Source organism: Talpa occidentalis, unplaced genomic scaffold, assembly GCF_014898055.3.
Source record: "Talpa occidentalis isolate TD23 unplaced genomic scaffold, MPIMG_talOcc4v2.1 talOcc4.6, whole genome shotgun sequence".
Taxonomy (NCBI): Eukaryota; Metazoa; Chordata; class Mammalia; order Eulipotyphla; family Talpidae; genus Talpa; species Talpa occidentalis.
The window spans coordinates 41,480,655-41,501,590 of NW_023604972.1; the positions used below are offsets into that span (position 1 = coordinate 41,480,655).

General features: G+C 35.5%; 1 protein-coding gene across 1 annotated transcript in view; it reads right to left on the minus strand.

Moving 5' to 3' along the window:
• The window catches only part of GC (GC vitamin D binding protein), a 40,952-nt gene extending 25,150 nt beyond the window's left edge, over positions 1 to 15,802 (minus strand). The window contains exon 1 of the mRNA XM_037529797.1: positions 15,731 to 15,802. Within this exon, the coding sequence (XP_037385694.1) occupies positions 15,731 to 15,788 (58 nt within the window). The 5' untranslated portion in view covers positions 15,789 to 15,802. The remainder of the gene's footprint in view (positions 1 to 15,730) is intronic.
• Positions 15,803 to 20,936: the final 5,134 nt, after the last annotated feature.

Consider the following 20,936-nt stretch of genomic DNA (forward strand, 5'->3'; position numbering starts at 1 on the left):
AAGTGTACATGTACAGTCCATAGCACTGAAATAGGCCTTTTCTGGGGGATTTGCTTCAATTTAAATAAATTTTTGACTCTTTAACAAACCAGATAGTCCCATGACTGTTATGAGAGAATTAAAGTTCCTTATTTGGGGATGAATGGAAAAATCATAGAACCTACCCTTAAGTCCATTCTGTGACTAGGGAGGAACTGGTTAGTGCAGGAGGAAATGAGTTTTTATTTTTTTTTGTAAACCCGCTTATTCAACGTACTTATGTATACAACAGGGTTTGGGTTCATGGAAGGCCACCAATATCTGTCTTTTCTTATTCATTATTTAAGCAGATAAATCTAGGAAATCTCCCAGTGCTTTATATTGTGCTATTCTTTTGAAGAAACATAAGAAGTATATTCATGGTCCAAGTAGTTTGAACCCTTAGTAATTTATCCTCCTGCCTTGAAATATTGGGGACTCCATCTCAGGTGATATGGTAACTGCCATCATTCCTTTTACCTCCAAAATTTCTTCACTTCCCTAATAGTTTCAGTGCTGTATGAGAGTGACTATACATAAACCAGGTAGGAATTTTTGTCTTGTGGTTTGGAGTGAGTAGAGGTAGTGGTAGATAAATACAGGAAGGGGAAGCATTTTTTCCTTTTAAAGAAATTCTCTTTAGGAATTTATGCAATTTAATGGTGAAAATGCCTGATGTTGGTGAAAATTCCCAGTAGTAATGCTTTTGCACCCTTTATCTTTAGTGGGCTACCAAATATCTGTTACTGAGTTGAGAAGAGTCAGAATTAAGGAACAAAGACATTTCAAAATAGCACTTTGTAAATAGCAACCAACTCACAAAAAAGAAAAACCATTAAAATCACACAGGAAAACCTACATGTTCAAATTTTACCTAATCTTGGAAATTACAAAAAATGGTAGGGTTGGTAAAGCTAATAAATCAATGGAGTACAAAAAGCCACTGACTTCAAACTTCTGTTATGTCTGAAAACTTTCACATCTAGTACATTTCCTGGAATTTATTGATTAGTTTACAAGGTCAGATATTGTTGCAGTTTCAAAAGGTCAAAATAAGGCAGAAAATTTCCATCAATCATTAATGGTATTCTGTGGGTCTGAGATTACAGCATAGAGAGAAAGAATTCCCGGCATAGCCATCCTCCCTGACAAAGAGCTGTAACGTTAATTCAATGGAGTTTTATGTTATTCCTTAAGTAGAGCTAGGAAAATGCCTGGCAGTTGATTTAGTTAGTTGTGAGAAAACTTTGTAATTGGTAATTAAATAATGATCAGCTTTTTGAAGAAATGATTTCATTTTTTCTGGGAAATATTCAAATGGAATATAAATAATCAGATGTACCAAAGATGCCTGAATTTAATACAAGACTGTATTCTCATGATCTTTATGATCACTACCAAATTATGGGAAATCTTTTTTCCCACAAAACTTATGATACTTTAAGACACACACGCATGCATGTGCCTACACACACACACACACAGAGAGAGAGAGAGAGCGAGAGAGAGAGAGAGAGAGAGAGATACACATGGCTCTCATAAGAACTTATTTTTTTTTGATGTATAAGAGCTAAATTAGTTTAATAAAATTTCCCTGTAAAACTGCAAGGAGGTTATTTTGTTGCTACTTCCACTGTCATCACTCAATGACATGCAAAGCAAAAGCCTCTATTCAAATAGGGTACCTCTGATGCACAAACATCTTGAAAAAAAATTTTGTTTCTGTTCTCAATTCAGATGAAAGTACCAAAGTAGTTTCATTCAGTGTTTTATGAGTAGGTGTGTGTGTCTGTGTGATTGTAGTGTTAGTGGACACTGCAGATTAGCCTCTCTTCAGAGTTTTCATTAAGTCAATTACTTGTATCTGCAACAAACAGAATGTACAGTGTTTCATTATAGTTTAGTTAAAATGTAAAAATGATTAGAGATAATATGGAAACGAGGTTGACCACAGAAAGACTTAAAATAGTTTTACAACCATTTTTGCTGAAATGTCAGCCCTGGGCATCATAGCACCACGAAGAAACCCAAAACAGAGACATTGAGAAAGTTCAGAACTATAAAGGTAAAACTGCTCTTATAAAAATAACCTGTAGAGGCAGCTGTTGTACCATATATCTGTCTGGTAGACTGCTAGAAATGTATTTCAGATTAACCTTTCATTTATGCATTTATCCAAAGATATATAGCTTAAAAGCTAAGCAAATATATTAATCAATTTCTTCTCTCCAAAAAACAACCAATATGGACGTTAACATGCAATGTGATAATTACAAATTGATTCCTCATTCCATGGAGTACTCTTCAGTTTAATATTCCAGTTGAGCTCACTTTGATTCATATAATTTAATCCTGCCACAAATGAATCATAATTGTCTTTGTTCTTTAATGTGTCAGTGGTTATAAGAGGGTAATATGGACTTTGACATGGCCTCAGTAAATATTGGCACAATCTTAGTGATACTGGTGAAATCATTCCACATCAAGTGACCCCTCAACTCTAAATGTTTACAAATTTCACTAACAGAATTTTTTCTTTTTTTTTTTTTTTTTGCAATAGGACATACCATTACTATCTATATTGTGAAACATTCTGTTGTCACATTCAGGACTTTCAGAAACAAATTTAATTTACTTTAGGGAAATCTTTACTGTTTCATTACAGCTGATAAAATTCCTTCATACATGCTACAGATGTGCTTTGAAGGTTTACTTTTAAGGCACTGGTGCAATATTTAATGTACAATGGGGAGCAAAATGACATATCCCTGTCTTCATAGAATTTTCATCCTGGAGACATAAACAATAAACAATAAGACACTTATTGTTTTGATACAAAAAATTTACCAAAAGAGGTATTTTAGATGCTTCAATTGTTATCTTTCTCTGAAACTAATTTGGTTCCCTAGAAAATTGTTTCATAGCAGGAGAAATGGATAAACCCTACAAACATTTAAATAGACATTTTTACAGGATAATAGGAATTATCTTAAGTTGCTGTTTTTCTATTGTGTTCTGGAGAACCAGTGATCTTTTCAAGTTCTGTTGGGCATTTTATCTTTTTGCAGTTTCATTCTCTTAGCATTTTTATTTCTATTCTGACAGATTCCTTTGTGTCAGAAAAGGCCAGTATAGTTATTTTATATGGATTAAAAAAAAAAAACTTTTTAAGATTATGTTTTGAAGTGATTTTTCCAAACAAGTCAGGCTAGATATTGGTGGCTTTAGGGTAGTGTTTTTACTAAGAAATAAAATACTGCTAGCCTGGTTTAGGAAACTGCTCAAATTATTGGAGATAAAGAAAACTACTAACATATTGCCAGAAGCATCAAAAACAAGAAAGTCGCAGTCAAATGAACATTTTTGTTTTTTGGAAAACAATAGTGATCGCTATTAGTTATCACTAAATTATTACAGAAAGCATTGATTTGGCTTTTAATATTAATATTGCTGTTCACAAGTAGGAGTACTATTTTTAGAGTGTGAGTTGATAGAAAGAAATTCAGTTGTTTTAAAACTAAACCTAGGCTCTACATGACATCTCTAAATAGGTTAATCTAGAGGATTAGTTAACTATTCCAAGATGCCATCATGGAATTTCATTTCAGATATTGAAACTTCAAAAACCAGTTAAAAGAGTAGATGGTATAGGGGCAGTGGGTCAGTTGCCCAGAGACTGCAATTGCAATGGTCTCAGAGACTCACTCAAACTAATGTCCTCGGACTCATCCTGGGTGGTGACCTGTGCAGATGTCACACTCATGTTGCAATCTGTCTTCCTCCATGCATCTCCTTCCACTGCCCTTCCCATCATGGGAAAGTTTCCTCATTTTGTACGAATGCTTTTGCAGGGATGAGAATAGGGGAGTAAGTTTCCCTCTCCTCCATTTGAGATGGCTGAAGTCCTCTGTGTCCTAAGCTGGAAACTTAGAATGCATTGCAGGGCTTATTTTTTAAGCAATAGAAGAATAAGTAATATCAAAATAATGGTTCTCTTTTGAGTGCCAACAATTTGTTAAACACTCTTATAAATATTTTGTATGTATTATCTCATTTAGCCACAAAAATCTTAGGGCATTTGTAGTTATCACAGTTCACCTTCAGTAATTACATATTTTTGTGCAGTTATTAAAGAACTTCATCTCAATGTGGAATTTTCTATGGGAAATTGTTCTTTTTTTCTGAATAATGAAACAGTAACTTTTGAAACACATTTTTGTCTGAGTTTGATAATTACTCTATTAGAATTTAGCATTATTCTGCTTATGTTACTAAGATTCAATATTGTTCCTGCCATTATGAAGTCTTAATTTGTAACAATTCAATCCTGGAATAATTCATTCTTTCTCCTCATATCTCCCTCTCCTATTGTATAAACAAACTTGCAAGATTCATTAAACCTTGCACATAGAAAGGTGAATAGGTTGACTCAAGTCCCAAGCAAGTGCTTTGGGCTTCAGTGTAGACAGGGCCAGGTAGTAATACACTCTAGTAATATGCTACTATACCTTAGAAGTACTAGTAGAGTTCCCTCAAGCAAAATTGTCTTTGTTTTTTATGAAAACTCAGGGCAGAAATCATAACTAAATCTTTTAGGTCTTGTGTGCCTGGCATAATTCTGCATAAGACTATTCAAAAAGAGCCAGTTGTTAAGCATTATGAAATTTGAAGGAAGTATCCTTTGATAAGGAATGACTAAATCATAATTCTGTATCTACCTTTAGGCTGATATAAACAGGAAATAGTGATTCTATATCATTGGTTTACCATACACTATCTCTTAATTTAAAAACTTCAGAAAATTTTGAACGAAGATAATTTTCTTTCATTGTTTTCTGTTAATCCTCATATCCCATGGCTGTTAAAACTGAGTGTATAAATAAATCATGATATCTAATCTAATATTACTACCACGATTAGACATGGATTTTTTTTTTTTTTTGTCAAGTAAATCCTCTGGACCATTTAAATGTTATTTTTAAGGACAACAGATTTCCATAAGTGACATTATTTTGTATAGGAACCTTCATTTTCAAAAGTTAGTTCTTATATTTTTATTCTTTTTTGCAAAATCTATATATAAACTGTTCATAAGCCCAAAATAATTCTATGTTAATTGTTATGCTGAAGTGCTAGCAAGTTTTTTTTCCCTTAATGGAATATAATTTTCTGATATTCTTTTAAATTCCAGTGGAACATGGAAGGTTCATTTTTGGATAATTGTAAGAACCGTTATTTAAATGGAACATTTTGCAAGTATTAAGCTCTCAGTGGTATTTTGCACTAAGCATTATGATTGAGATTGCTTAAAATGCTTTTATGGCATTTCATTTATCTTAGTAAGCTAAAGAGAGCTAACTTAGCAAATAAATTAATAATGAGGTTTGTCAATATCTTGTAGGTTGAAAATAAAATACCACTATTGTCTGCAGGATATATTCCAGGTATTGAATTCCAGTTGACACTGGAATACCATATTAGCTATATTTTCCATGAAAACTTAAACATCAATGTAAAATGCCAGCGTCATCAACAATCAACTGTTTTTAAAAAGTCTAGTATGGATTGCATCTGTTATGAAAGTATTTTCTTTTTAAATAGCTCGCTAATGTTTATAGCAGAAACTATATATCACATCGTGAATTTACTTTCATGATGATATTTTTGAATTAAAATATGTTTTAAGACTGTACTATTATCTTTAATAATACAGTTTTTGAATAGTAAATGTTAAGCAAACTTTAGGATAGAAAAACACAACTTGTTAATACACAGGAGTACATATGTGCTTTCATTTATGGATATATAAGTGACTATTTTGCCTGTTTTTTTTTTCTTTTATTTATTTATTTATTTATTTTTTTAATAGAGGCATGTTTTATTTATTTATTTATTTGTTTGTTTGTTTGTTTTGTTTATACATGCACTGGGTACAGTCAGAAGCATGGAAGGGTGAGAGAATTCACCAGAGCCAGAGCAGGGTGCAGAGCAGGCAGAAGGACCGAAGTACACTGCTGAGGGGAGCAGCGGGCGGCAGGAGAGGTCTGCACGCCATGTGGGACCCTCCTCCAGTGGCCGGGGAGCAGCCAGGGATTGAACCGGCGCCGCAGAGGCCGCGGGCAGCGTCGCAACCCAGCGCTCAACCACTGAGCCACCGGGGAGACCCACCTGTTTTTTTTTCTGAAAAGACAATCACTTCTTAACTTACTGCTTTCTTTAAATGGTTTTCAGTCTTAAATTATTACAAAGACACTAAGGACAGCAAATTCAAATGCTGTTATGACCTAGGACTGCATAACTTAACAATTTGCTTCAGGCAAAGAAAGGAAAATGTCAGTGGTTCTATAGTTCTATTCCAAAAGGGGCAGTCACAGTTGAACTCTAGTTCATGGTTGCCATGTGAAAATTTGGCTCTTATTATCACATCTTTTAACGCTTCCAGAGAAACTAGAAATCTGAATTTTTATGGGAAAGCTCCAGTGTTAACAGCAAGTCAAATTAAACTTTAATGACACTTTGACTGCATGAGGACAAAAAAACCCCCCCAAAACAAACAAAAAAACCCTACCCCATATCCACATGAGGCTATATTTTTTGATTTAAGGAAGACATTCTGAATGCAGACCACCTGGATTTGAATTCCTGATACCCCAGGGAGTAAGGCCGTGGGCAAGATATTTATCCTCTCTGTTCCTCCTCAGTCTTCTCATTTGTAACGAGGAAACAGTTGTATCTAATAGGATTTAAGTAGTACCTTCATAAGGCTAGCCTATGAAAAAATGTCTAATATGTCATAAATATTCAGTGAATGTTAGCAGCTCTTTTGTATTCAAATCCAAAAATAACAGAGTATCAGATTTTATATATCCTTGTGATATGACTTGCCCTGATCTTTCTCTTAGGTGGTAACCTAAAGTACTTTCTGGTCAGAGGAATATGAAAGAAAAGAGGAAAATAGAAAGAACCAGGAAGCAGAGGGATGAATTAATTTGTACCACAGAGTCATCCTTGGCCAACTCTTCCTGAACCTGGCCATTAAAATGGTTGTCTGAAAAGAGTGACTCAATGATTCTTTGCTCCTGGAAGTCTCTGTAAGCTGTAGGAGCAGAAACATTTAGACAACTTCTGCTACTATAACACATAACCACAATTTTGTGACTTGAACAATGTAACTTTACTATCTCACAGTTCTACTGGGTTTATACAGATTTCTCCCTGGTTTAAAATCAATGTCCCCAAGGTTCTGTTTTTCCTGGAGGTTCTCAGAAAGAATCCATTTCCTTGCTGCTTCAGCTTCTAGAACTGACTCATATTTCTCTGCTCCACATCCTTTCCTCTTTCCTGAAAGCCAGTAATTTGCACATGTGCCTTTTTTTATTTGACACATCTTCCTCTGAATGACTCTCTCCTGCTTCCCTTTCCTACCTTAAAGAGGTGTATGATTAAGTTGTCCCCAGATAAGCTGGAATAATTTTTTGTTAAAGGTCATCTGACTGGCATTCTTAATTCCATCTATAATCTTAATTCCCCTTTGAGATGTAACTTGACCTATTCAGAGATTCCATGCATTAGGATGTGGGTATTTTGGGAGGTTCTTTTTCTGTCTACCATACATTCATTAATATTTAACCTAAGGTTCTACCCATCATAGGTGATTCCAAGCAGAAGCTAAAATCCTAGCATCTCGATCCACAGAATCCCATCAGCTCACTGCAAGCTCACCATCATTTCATGAAATTTACAATAATGATTCTGATTTTTATATATTTTATTTTTGGACTTCACTTATGACATGTCAGGTTTTATATTACATTTTGATAATATGAATTGATTGGGAAAGGAAAGGGAGGTGAGGATTTGGTCAGGAACTATTACAATAGCTAGGTGAAGGGGAGAAAGGGTCTGACAAAGACTATGTATGGTTGTAGAAATGTAATGGATATGAGAGAGCTCACTGTCCTTGAACTAGATAGAGAGAGACAAAAGGGAATACTGAGGACCTTTCTGTAGAATGATCAGTACAAAGCCTGTTTCATTTCAGAGTTAAAATGTACAGAATGTAGAAGGTAATACGTGACTGAAAATAAATGATTCAGATATGTTAATGCTAGGATAATAAACAGGGAAATGAACAGACAGAGTCAGTTATGTGGAGTAGGCATGAATTGAACCTTAGGCCAGTTATGGGTGGCTATTGTAGGCAGTGTGAAAGAAATTCTTTCTAAAATAGACCCAGAGCATAAAAAATGGAAAATACCATGCATGTGCCCTTGAAAATAAAATGTAAGGATTGACAAGAACTGAGACACTGATTTCTCATAAATGCTTGATTTATAGACAATCCCTCAAACTATGGACAGTCACCAGAATCTGTCCAATGTTTGAGTCCCAAATCTTGCAGCTTAGATTTGTCAAAAGTTCAGAAAAAGCCAAAGCAAAACTAATGAATCTCCAAAATAATTGGTAGAGGTTTATTATGTACACACCATAAGAATCATTTCCAAGCTGGGAGCACTTAAGCCAAAACATAGAATGAAATTCGGGGGTGTATTATTACAAAGCAGCTCATGTGATTAGAGCAATGTTTATTTATTTTTCACAGTGATGGAAATTTTCACAGTGTAGTTCTGAAATTTCTTAAATGATAGGGAGTTAATCAAATGTTGTTGCCTCATATCAACTTTGGGAAATTTTGTGTATGGCTTCTTGGGGCATAGGCAATAAATGTCCATGTGGGATTGGTCTCATAAAATGGATTAATTGCGCTTTATTTGTATAACTGAACAGACTAAGATTTATCTGCTTGGAATTTTCAGGGCAGATTTCCATTTTTTTTTTTTTTAATTTAAAGGACTCCAGCTAAACTCTCCCCTCTTCCCTGTGCATAAATATAGGTTATGCTAAACCATCAATGGACTTGTATAGTTTTCATGTCCTGGATTGCAGTTCTGCTGCAATCCTTAATAAATTCATTTTTAAAATGTTAAGATATCTTCAGTTTACCTCTTTATTTGTTAGCAGCATGAATTTTGCTTAATTCCTTTTCATCGGTTGTAGTGACTTGCTATTTTTTTTATACTTGGTCTTACATTAGTGAAAGATTGTATTCCAAGTATCTGTCTCATGAGAGATGGCAAAGCAGTGATTGAGAGCAATGTTTTAACCACAAGTTACTGACTTAAAATTCTGTTTCTGCCACATACCAGCTCATTTGCCTGGGTGAGTTACTTAGCTTCTCTTTTCCTAAGTTTTCTTCTATTTATGAAATGGGGACTAATAGTAGCAACTCATCATAGTGTTGTAAGGATGAAATAAGTTTATCCAAAAGATTTTAAACAAAATGACCATAAATTGCAACCCTGGAGCCAAACATCATACTCAACAGTGAAAAACTGAAAACTCTTCCTTTAAGACCAGAAATAAGGCAAGGATGTCAACTTTCACCACTTCTATTTAATTGGTGATAAAACAAAATGAAAAAAAGAAAAAAATGCAAATTTGAAAAGAAGTGAAATTGTTATTTGCAGATGACATAATGTATATGTGTATGTGTATACATGTAAGCGTGTATATATATAATTCCAAAGACACCAAAATAAAGCTATTAGAAACAAAAGTGAGTAAGCAAAGAAAATTTCAGTAGACTGAAAGGACAGCCTACTGTCTGAATGGGAGAAGATATTTGTACACCACATATCCAAGGCATATGAATAACTCATCCAATTTAACAACAAAACCCCACAAATTGCCCAACTGAAAATAGAAGATCTGAATAGTCGCCTTTCCAAAGATATACAGATGGCCAATAGACATTTGAAAGAATGTCCACCACTTAGTAGGGAAATGCAAATCAAATCCACAATGCGGTATCATTTCACATTTGGCTTACACCAAAATGATTGCTAATAACAAATGTTGCAGAGGATGTGGTGTAGAGAAAGAGGAACTCTTATAGCCTGTTGATGGGAATGTAAATTGGTGCAGCCATTTTGGAAAGTGGTATGGACCTTCTTCAAAAAAGTAGAACTACTTTATGACCCAGCAATCCCCCTGCTGGGGGGAAACACACACACACACACACATGGAATATATATATATATATATATATATATATATATATATATATATATATACACACACACACACAAACACACAATGGAATATTATTCAGTTATAAGGAAAGGTGGCATTTTGCCATTTGCAGCAAAACAGAAGGAACTGGGAGATTATGCAAAGTGAAATTAATCAGGTAAAACAACTAGTGGATGATTTCACCTACAGGCACAGTTCGAAGAAACAATGTGGATAAATGGGCAAAACAAAATAAAAATGAACTAGTGCACATTGAAAACCAAAACAATGTTATTGGAGATGAAGAGAGTGGGGAGAGGGAACAAGGATGCAGGGGCTATAATGGATAGTAGCAGGTATTTGGGTGTTTCTAGAAGCAAAAAGAAAGAGGAAAGGGGGGAAAAAAGAACCTTTTAAACATGGTAGTCTTGATTTTATCTGAAACAAGAAAAATAAGTGATTTTAAACATGCTGGCTTTTTTTTTTTTAAGTTTATTTATTCATGCCTACAAGAACTGGGGTACAGGCCAGATAAGCAGGGGGGTGAGAGGATTCACCAGAGACAGAGCAGGGAATAGAACAGGCAGACAGACCGAAAACACTGCAGAGGGGAGCAGAGGGAGAGACAGAGGTCTGCCATGCCATGTGGGTATCTCACCGGCCAGCCAGGATGGAACCAGTGCTACAGAGGCTGTGGACAGCTTCATGGTGCTGTGCTCAACCACTGTACCACCAGGGGAGGCCCAAACATGCTGGCTTCTTGTAAACAAAATATTAGATATTTTATTCAGTATATAAATTCTAGCCAGTGCTTCACAGTGGAGGTTCTAATATGTTACATTATAATGTATTCTATTCTATTCTATTTTACTTTACTAAGTTATATAATACAAAATAACATTTGTAAGCCGTTTACTCCATCTAGGGTATCTTGTGTCCTGGTTGATATTTACTTTTCCTTAAATACCAAAAGTACCATATGAGGTAGATAACTCTGATAATCCTGATTTTGTGATATTACACACACAGAAATACTGAACATTTACTATATGGTAAGCATTGTTACCAGACTGGCAATTATAGCAAGGGACAAAGATAAAGTTCTTGATCTCATGGAGCTTATGTTCTATATTTTATACACTTGTTACAATATGCAAATGAACAGTTGGTAACAAGGTAACGTGAATGCTAAAAAGAAAAATAGAACACATAAGAAAATAGAAAAAAAAGCATTGGTTAAAAAAAGCATTGGTGCTGTTTGAAGTGTGTGGGCAGGGTCCCCTCTGTGAACTTGAAGCAGATCTGTGAGGGAGGTGAGCCCATGAGCATCACCAATGGATGTTCTATGAGGAGGGTGGAGCTGTGCAGAGAGTGTACAGTGAGTGTACAGTGAGTGTGGGTGGTGTGGAGGCCGGTATGGTTGGGGCAGAGTGAACTGGGGAAAAATTAAAGGGGTAGCAATCAGCAAAAGTTAGGTGACTTTGGGCCTCCCTGGTGGCGTAAGGGGTTAAACACAGCACTGTGAAGCTATCCACAGTCTCTGCAGCATGAGTTCGATCCTCAGCCAGCCAGGGCTCTACCCACATGGCACAGCAGACCTCTCCTGTCTCGCCTGCTGCTCCCCTCAGCAGTGTATTTCAGTAGATCTGCCTGTTCTGCTCCCCACTCTGTCTCTGGTGAATCCTCTCACCCCCGCATCTCTGGCCTACATTCCAGTTTCCAGTTCTTGTATAAATAAATAAATCTTAAAAAAAATTAGGTGACTTAGGTGCTGGGGGAGAGGGTAATTGATTGCTTTGAAAGATTTTTATCACTTTCCTATCTAGATTAATCTCATGACCTTTTAGAGTATGCAAATATATCCCCACACTCCACACATGATGGAGAGTCCATACCTGACACTGTATGTGGTGTCACATTGCTGCTGATTTCCAGGGAGGTTAAAGATCCTTCTGGCTAAGCTTTGCCCTTTATCTTTGCCACCTTTGAGTGTGGATCATGTCATGTTTGTTCCAAGCTCAGGACTTTTTCACTTAGTTCCTACAATTTGAAACAGATTCTAGATCTTTGTATGACTGTATGACTTTTCATTTTGTAGATCTCAAATCCTAGGTCACTATCTACTATGTGGGTTTTAAGCAAGGCTATAAAGACATGCCTGGGAAAACAGGGTATCTATTTATCCTGAATTACTTCTCTGACATTCTGTACAACTATGTTCCTGAATCAAAGTTAGGGTAACTTTTTTTAAAGGGGTCACTGAAGAAGGGATAACACATAGAAAAGAGAGGTTTAGTGGTGCTTGGGAGATTGGGTATCCCACAATTGTCTAGGCCTCCCACATGCAAGTGAGAGAAGGAAAAACACAACTCACCTACCACCCAAAGGAGGCTTTCCGTTTGTTGTTTGATATCATGTTTCGTAAAAATATGCATGCTGAAAAGTAAATGCTTAAAGCTAAAAGGAAAATGTTTATGATGCCCTGTTCTTACCAATAGTTTTTGAAAATGACGCTTTTTCCCTTAGCAATTGATGTTTGTTTTTGGTGGGGAGAGGGAGAGGAACAGATACATTTTAAATTAGTGCTACATCCATTTCAGTCCTGGAAAAATAAGTCAAGTGGAGGCATTATTCAAACACCATTTTTTAATTTCTTTTCTTTTTTTTTTTTGCTTTTCATGGGGTAACTAAAGTGGATATTTTGTTGAGAATATCCAGACTTAGGCTTAGGCTTGTACACGGAATCCTCAAAGCCATTAGATAGAACTGAATTGAACTAATTAATTCTAATATTTATATTGAGCCATAGACCTGAATTTTAGACCTAAGATATTTCCAAGAAATAGACCTAAGATTTTAGACCTAAGAGTTTCCAAGATATAGTAAAGTGCCCAATATGTTTGAAAAATTCTGGGTTAATGTTCAAGATCTACAAAGACTACATACAATTGAACAAAAAGAAAAATAACTAGATCAAAAAATGGGCAGAAGACCTAAATAGATATTTTCTCTAAAGGAATCCAGATGGGGCCTCCCCTGGTGGCACAGGCAGTTGAGTGCAGCGCTGTGAAGCTGTCTGCAGCATCTGCAACGCTGGTTCGATCCCAGGCAGCCAGCGAGGGTCCCACATGGTGCAGCAGACCTCTCCTGTCGCGCCCACTGCTCCCCTCTGCAGTGTATTTCGTCAGTCTGCCTGTTCTGTTCCCTGCTCTGTCTCTGGTGAATCCTCTCATCCTCCCACACATCTGGCCTGTTCCCCAGTTCTTTTATAAATAAATAAATAAATCTTAAAAAAAAAAAAGGGAATACAGATGGACAAAAAGTACATGAAAAACTGCTCAACACTTACTAGGGAAATGCAAATCAAAACCACAATGAGATATGACCTCAAATCTATGAGATATGCCCACTGATGTCAAAAAGACTGGAAACATTGAGGGTCTGGAGAAAAAGGAACACTTATATTCCATTGGTTGGAATGTAGATTGGTCTAACACTTAGGGAAAACAGTATGGTGGCTTCTCAAAATGTGAACAGATCTGCCACATGATCTAGCATTCCACTCCTAGTTATCTAATTGAATAATGCAAAAAATGCTGATTTGAAAGAATGTGCTTTTCTATTTGATTCATTGCACTGCTACGTACAATTCCCTGGTTATGGAAACAGCCTGAGTGTACAATGACAGATGAGTGGATTACAAATATGTGGTATATATATATATATATACAGTAGAATAACTGAGCTATAAAAATGATGTAATCTTGCCATTTGAGACAACATGGAATTGGAGATTATGCTAAGTGAGACAAATTAGAGGGCGAAACAAATACTGAATGATTTCACTCTATATGGAATATAAAGAAGACAAAGGAACTAACAAAAACCTAAACCAAAACAAACACTAAAAGTCTGATTGCAGAATTGATGCTGATGAGAGTCAAGAGAAAAATAATGGGGGAACTATAGTAGAGATTATTGGAACTTTGGTGGTGATTGTGTTGTGGTAACATATTTCAGAAGAGGTGTGAAGCCTTATCCCTAAATTTATACAGTATTTTAAGCCAGTGTAACCTCAGTTAAAATGATACAATTAAAATCTCCGAGTTAAGTAAGGTTTCTTTGTGTAGGACTGACTGGAACCTTTCGACAGCAGAGACTTTGACAGTGAACCAAACGAGGACTAATGTATGGCTGATTTCTCAAGCATGTGTGGTCATAGAAATGTTTTCCAAGTGAATCTTGAGTGAAATACACTTTAGAAAAGGTGTTTTGCTTATATGGCTGTGGATAGTTGGTCAGTAATCTAGAACTGTGACAGTCAGAAAGAATTTCAACCCAAAACATTCACCCAACCATTCAAGTTTCCTTCCAAGCCCCTAAATCTGTATTGTCTGTAACCTACTGCCAAGAGAGTATACCTAACTTCAGGTATCACTGAATTGGTAATTGAGTCACACTCAGGTATTACAGATTAGAGAACAAATAAGTCAGGACTGCTGTTCCCAAATATTGGACTCTTATTATTTACAAATATATTTTCTATATCTCAGGGGATATCATCTTGACCTAATCAGAGATTTTTAAGGGACACACTTTGTTTCACTAATTTATATTCCACTAGATCTCAGAATGTGTTGTCTTAATTAAGGTTTACAGCTTAGCAAAGGATCTATGGATGACTAAGACAAAATTTAATAAATATTTAATGACAAGTGATCAAGGAAAAGTGAATGTAAAAAGAGTAAGAAAAAGCCAGGAATAAGGTTATTCATGTTAGTTAATAACTGATGTTTGCCCGAGGTGTAGACATTTTATTCCAATGATTAAATATGCTATTAATATGAATAATAACGTGTGACTTGGATGAGACTGTAGGTGACAGCATGAAATGAAAATCTTCATTTTTCAAAACAGAAAGAAAACAGATTCCCTCATAAGCACTAAAGAATCACCCAGAAAAGTAAATTGAAACTGATTACAGAAAGCTCCCAAGCTGCAAAATTCATAAAGTTGTAATAACTCACAGAACTTCAGTTTCTAGCATTTATAAAATGTCTTTAAACATTGCTCAAAGGTAAAGACACCATTTGAAGGATAACTTCAAAATGAAAAACAACTCGCTTATCTCAATGTTTCATTTCTATTAAAATTTTTAATGTGGGATATTTTAGAAACTATATTGCTGCTTCAGATATTGAAGGTACAGTATTCCTTGAAGATCAAAGAAATCTCAGTTGACTTCAATGCATTGTGGGCCTGGTATCTTATGCTTTCAATGCTAATAAAGTTTAGAGTTCTAAAAAATGTTCAGTGATAGGTCACAATCTCCGGTTGCATTATTGTTTTAACAATTAAATTTCTATTTTAAAGCCACTTTCCAGATCTTGGTTATCAGAATATAGGTAAGGATGAATGACAAGTTATTCAATTTTTCTTTCTTTCACCAGATTCTTGATTGGGGGTGTTATTCAGTTGAATACTATATGGCTCATTTGAGTTCAGATTAATCCCTCTTTAAATCTTCTTCTCCCAAGATTTGCCAATATTTTTTTCACCTTTTTGTGTAATTTTTTTTAAATGGTATCAAAATCAGACTACTAAGAGTTCTTGTCAGTGGCCATTCCGTAGAAAGTCTTACCTCTCTCTAAAGCATGCACACATGCTATAATGAGCAGGAGAACCAGGACCCTCTTCATTTTCCTGCTGGCAAGTCCTCCAGGTAACCCAGTAAAAAATGGCAGCCCAAACGAACCAATTCCTTTTACTAAGAACTTGCAACTGCAAGCTAATCAATTATTAATCTTTACACAGAAGCAAGTGCAGTCATCCTTGGCTCACAAAAGAAAATATCATCAATCAAGGCAAATAGACAGAATGGGGAGAATGTGGTGGAAAACCTAGGAGATTTTAATCATTAACTTTGTTCAACTGCAAAAGTCACGGTATACATAGGATATTTTCCACTGTTAATTTTTGCTAAAATTTATTTAATGCATTATTGTGCACATTTCCTCCCTCTTTTATAGTATAAACTATACTTCTCATTTATTAACTTCTCATGTATAAACTCAGATGTTGTCTCTGTGTTTGTGTCTCTCTCTGTCATACTGCCTCTTTGTTTATTTTAAAATTTGCCCTCCTCTTTGTTTAAACCTACTACAAATAAGGATTACCTTAAAATATTGCAGACTAGATATTTTATGCAATAAGGAAAAGAGTGAGAAGCCAACTCATTACAATTAGCTTATACTCATCATTCACTGTTATTAAATATGATAGAAGACTGTCCACTACTCTTTGCAGCACTGACATAACATTTTTTGAAATAACTTGAAGTCATCCAGGTAACCACTAGCAGAGTTAAATGAGTTGTCTGAAATCACAGAAGTTAGTGACAATTCTTGGAGCATTTCAGCTAAAATTCTCTCTATTACTATATAATGAGTATATTTTAGGATAATATAATTTTTTTAAATAAATTTTTTTTATATTCCCCATACAATTGCAACCCCCTTATTTTGACCCTAATCCCTCCCCTCCCCACCCCCCCACCCCCCATAGACTGTCTCTGGTTCATAGTTTTTTGTTGATTTTGATTTTCACTTTCTTATAGTTATTCATTTTCCTGGTCCCTTATTTAAGTTCTCTAGATTCCTGCTATGAGTGAGACCATCCGGTATTTTTCTTTTTCTTTCTGGCTTATTTCGCTGAGCATGGTCCCTTCCAGCGCCATCCATGTTGCTGCAAATTGCATGTGTTTATCTTTTTTGAATGCTGAGTAATATTCCAGGGTGTATATGTACCACATCTTCTTGATCCAGTCATCTATTTTTGGGCATTTGGGTTGTTTCCAAAGCTTAGCTATTGTAAATAGTGCTGCTATAAACATAGGGGTGCAGGTGCTCTTTGGAATTGATGTTTCTGTGTCCTTTGGGTAAATACCTAGGAGTGGGATTGCTGGATCATATGGAAGCTCTATGTTTAGTAGGTCCAGAAATCTCTACACAGCTCTCCATAGTGGTTGGACCAGTTTGCACTCCCACCAGCAGTGCAGAAGAGTTCCTTTTTCTCCACAACCTCGCCAACATTTGTTGTTGCTAGTTTTTTTCATATGTGCCATTTTCACTGGTGTCAGATGGTATCTCATGGTAGTTTTGATTTGCATTTCCCTGATGACAAGTGATGTTGAACATTTTTTCATATGCCTGTTGGCCATTTGCATTTCCTCTTCAGAGAAGTTTCTTTTTAGCTCTTCTGCCCATTTTTGGACTGGATTATTTTCTTTGTTGTTGTTGAGTCTCATCAGCTCTTTGCAGATTTTTGTGATCAGTCCTTTATCATTAGTGTTGTGTGCAAAAATGTTCTCCCAGTTGGTGGGGTTTCTCTTTGTTTTTGTTATTGTCTCTTTTGCTGTGCAGAAGCTCTTTAATTTGATGTAGTCCCAGCTGTTTATCTTTGCCTTCACTATCACTCCTTTGGGTGATGTGTCTGTAAAGATGTCTTTGATGTGAATATCACGTATTGTTTCACCTATATTTAGGATAATATAATTTGAGAGATAATATCAGAGTGAACTTAATGTGAAATTCAACATCTCCATTTTACAGAAGAGGGCACTAAGGCCTACCTACATTCTTCCTGTACCCAACATGGCACAGGTGATTATTACTTATTGACATCAGCTTCCTGCAGTAGCCCTCTTTTTAGATGAAGGTTGGGTACAGAGGCTCTGGTATCAAATCTCTATTCAGTTCTTATTGGCTCTATAACTTTGGGAAATTATTTTGTCTAAGCCTCATTTTTCTCATATGCAAAAGTAGTGATAACTATTAGTACCTTTGACATAAGATTGTTGTGCAGGGTTTGCCAGAACATAGGACATGTGGTAACATACATTATTGTTAGCTATTACTCTTATTCTAGTTATTACTACATTCTCTATCATTTCTCCAAATTTATAATATATGAGAAGGTGATTGGAATTGAGGTTTGGAACTCGGTGGAAAATTTTAAAGTCAACCCTGTATCCTGGCTTTACAACTATTACAGATGAGTGATCTAGACTTATGTTACCAGTTTAGTAACAAAGGAGTAACTGCATGTTTAGATTCCCTCAAAATCTCAGACTGTACTGAACAGGTATATTTTTAGTCAAATTCTCTCTGTATGCATTTAAAATACAGTAACTTGAGTGTTAGGTTCAGAAAACAGATTCTAGCTAGTTGCAAAAAAAGACAACTAAGCAGTTATCAAAGCAGAGTTAGGTCTGTAAGGCCAATAGAAATCCATAAGATACAGGGAGGTTAGCAGATATGTACTGTAAGCTCTGCCAAAGGCAACGTGGGAAGATAGGCTTGCTGTTTAAGGATCAATTCTATGCTGGTCAAAGACCAGCTTCCTGATTATTACAAACTTTCTTAACTTTTCCTTTGACTAAACTAGCTTATTTTTCACATTAATTACAAAATGTATTTTAATCTTACTGTAAATTATTTGAAGATAAAGAAACTCTTGAGTGTCAGATTTTCAAAATAACTGAGAAACCAGAGCTGGGAAGATAACTATTAACATAGTGTAGTTTCCATTTTCATGATAATATAGCATATGCACATTTTTATACTTTAACAGTACCTCAATCATGTCTTCTGATTAATTCATTCAAAGATACACTTGTTTCCCATGGATTTTGCTACAGAGCTAAAAACCAGTCTTTTCATTTTTAAAAACAACATAACTTTATCTCTGTTTTTGCAATAACATTTATCACTTTTGTCTAATGATAAACTACTTGTAGCAAGAGTTGCAACATCTCATTTGGGTGTCCTATTAAGAAATCACTGCATAAGCTGCCAAATGCATTCTTTGGCCAAGTTTATCTTTTCCTAACTGAAATGTTAGAAAGATGTTAGTAGCTAAATATAAGAACCTTCTACGTCTTATTTGTGTAACTCCTTAATCTTTCAAATGTTGATTGTTTACAGCTATTCTAAAACTGGGAAGAAAGTACCATGCTGGGCTTAAGTGAAAAGTCTCATGTTGCAGTGATTACTTTAGTAAGTCAGAGGGGGAGAAAAGGATGAAAATACCAAACCGTGTCTTCTGATATTGTTATAGCAGCTTTACAGCAACTCAAATTTATCACAGAAATGGATTTTTAAAGAAGTATTCATTCAGTATTTAAGTAGTGAAATTTACAGGAATTGTTTTGCCTGTAAAGAATGAATTTGAAGTAATCTCTCTTTTAATTGTATCTTACCGTGGCTTCAGAAGAAATGTAGGTTTGTCCTTTAATAAGGCGAGTTCGAGGCAAAATTGTGAGATGAACAAAGCCCATCTTTAGTTCTTTTCCCTGTCAGTCTCTTCTTTTAGGTCTTGCACTCATATAGTTAACATTTTTATGCTGTTAACTGTTTTAGAAATTCTTCCTTTATAGCATTACATATAGTAGAAATGACCTCCTTCAAAATAATCTCATTTACCAGAGCACTCTTAATTCAGATTCTTTTAATATTATATAGAAATTATATAAAATAATAAAATTATTATTGAAGTACATTATCAGTAACTTTTTGATAACCAGATAAAACATGTCAGTATCATAAGGTAACACTGCTGCTGCTCAGTTGATTAACTGGGCAGACAGAGCACAATGTCAGTTGCAGGATGCTCTAGTAGCCCAGCCATTTTTCTGACTAGAATTCCAAGATTCTTATAATAAATCTCCCTTTCATTTAAGTTTATTCAAGCTGCATTTCTGTGAGTTGCAATTATAAACTTTCTAATATTATTTATTTTTATTGAAGTACCATTATTTTACATCCTTTCTAATGTTTTGACAGTGGAGGGTTTCCTCTCAGCTTGTTGCCACCATAGCTCTCCCACCACCAAAGCACCTGTAGTTTTCCCATAGTCCATTGTACTCTTCCCCCTCCATCACACCCCTCTTCTCCCACCTCTCTGAAAACCACAAATCTATGGTCAGCATTCAGAGGTTTGGTTTTAGAATTTGTCTTTGACCCTTTGTTTGGGTTTTTCTATACTCCACATAAAAGTGAGACCATCTGGTATTTATTTATTTTTTTCCTTCTGGTTTATTTCACTTAGCATAATCACCTTGAGGTACAGCCCTTTTGTTCCAAAAGACACTACTTCATCTTTTTAAATAGCTGTGTAGTATATTCCATTGAGGATATATTCCAAAATGTCTTTATTCATTGTTGATGGGCATTTAGGTTGGTTCTGTGACTTGGCAATTGTGGACAGTGCTGCTCTGAACACAGGTGTACATAAGTCTTCTCATATTAGGGTTTTCATATTTTTTTCAGGGTATTACTGGATCATATGGGTTTCCATTTTTATTTTTTTATTTTTTGGGGGGGACCCTCGCCAGTGGCCAGGGAACTAACCGGTGCTGCAGAGGCTGAGGGCAGCCTCACAGCCCAGCACTCAACCACTGCACCACCAGGGGAGGCCCTCCATTTTTATTTTCTTAAGATAGCACCACATTGTTTCCTATAAAGTCATTTAGAAAGCAATGTGGACCCACCTTAAAAAACTAAAAAGGGATATACCATATGATCTAGCAGTCTCATGTTTGGGTACCCATTAAATATGAAACCATTAACTCTAAAATATATGTTCCACAATGATTGTTTTGGCATTATTTACAATAGCTAGGATTTGGAAATGAGTGGCCATTTGATAGAGGATTCTATAAAGAAGATGTGGCATAGCCACACAGTGTAATACTATTCATCTATAAGGAAAGATGAAAAGTTTCCATTTATAGCAAACTGTAAGGCATTTCTGTGTAACAAAGTAAGTCAGAAAGTTGGGAGGATTTC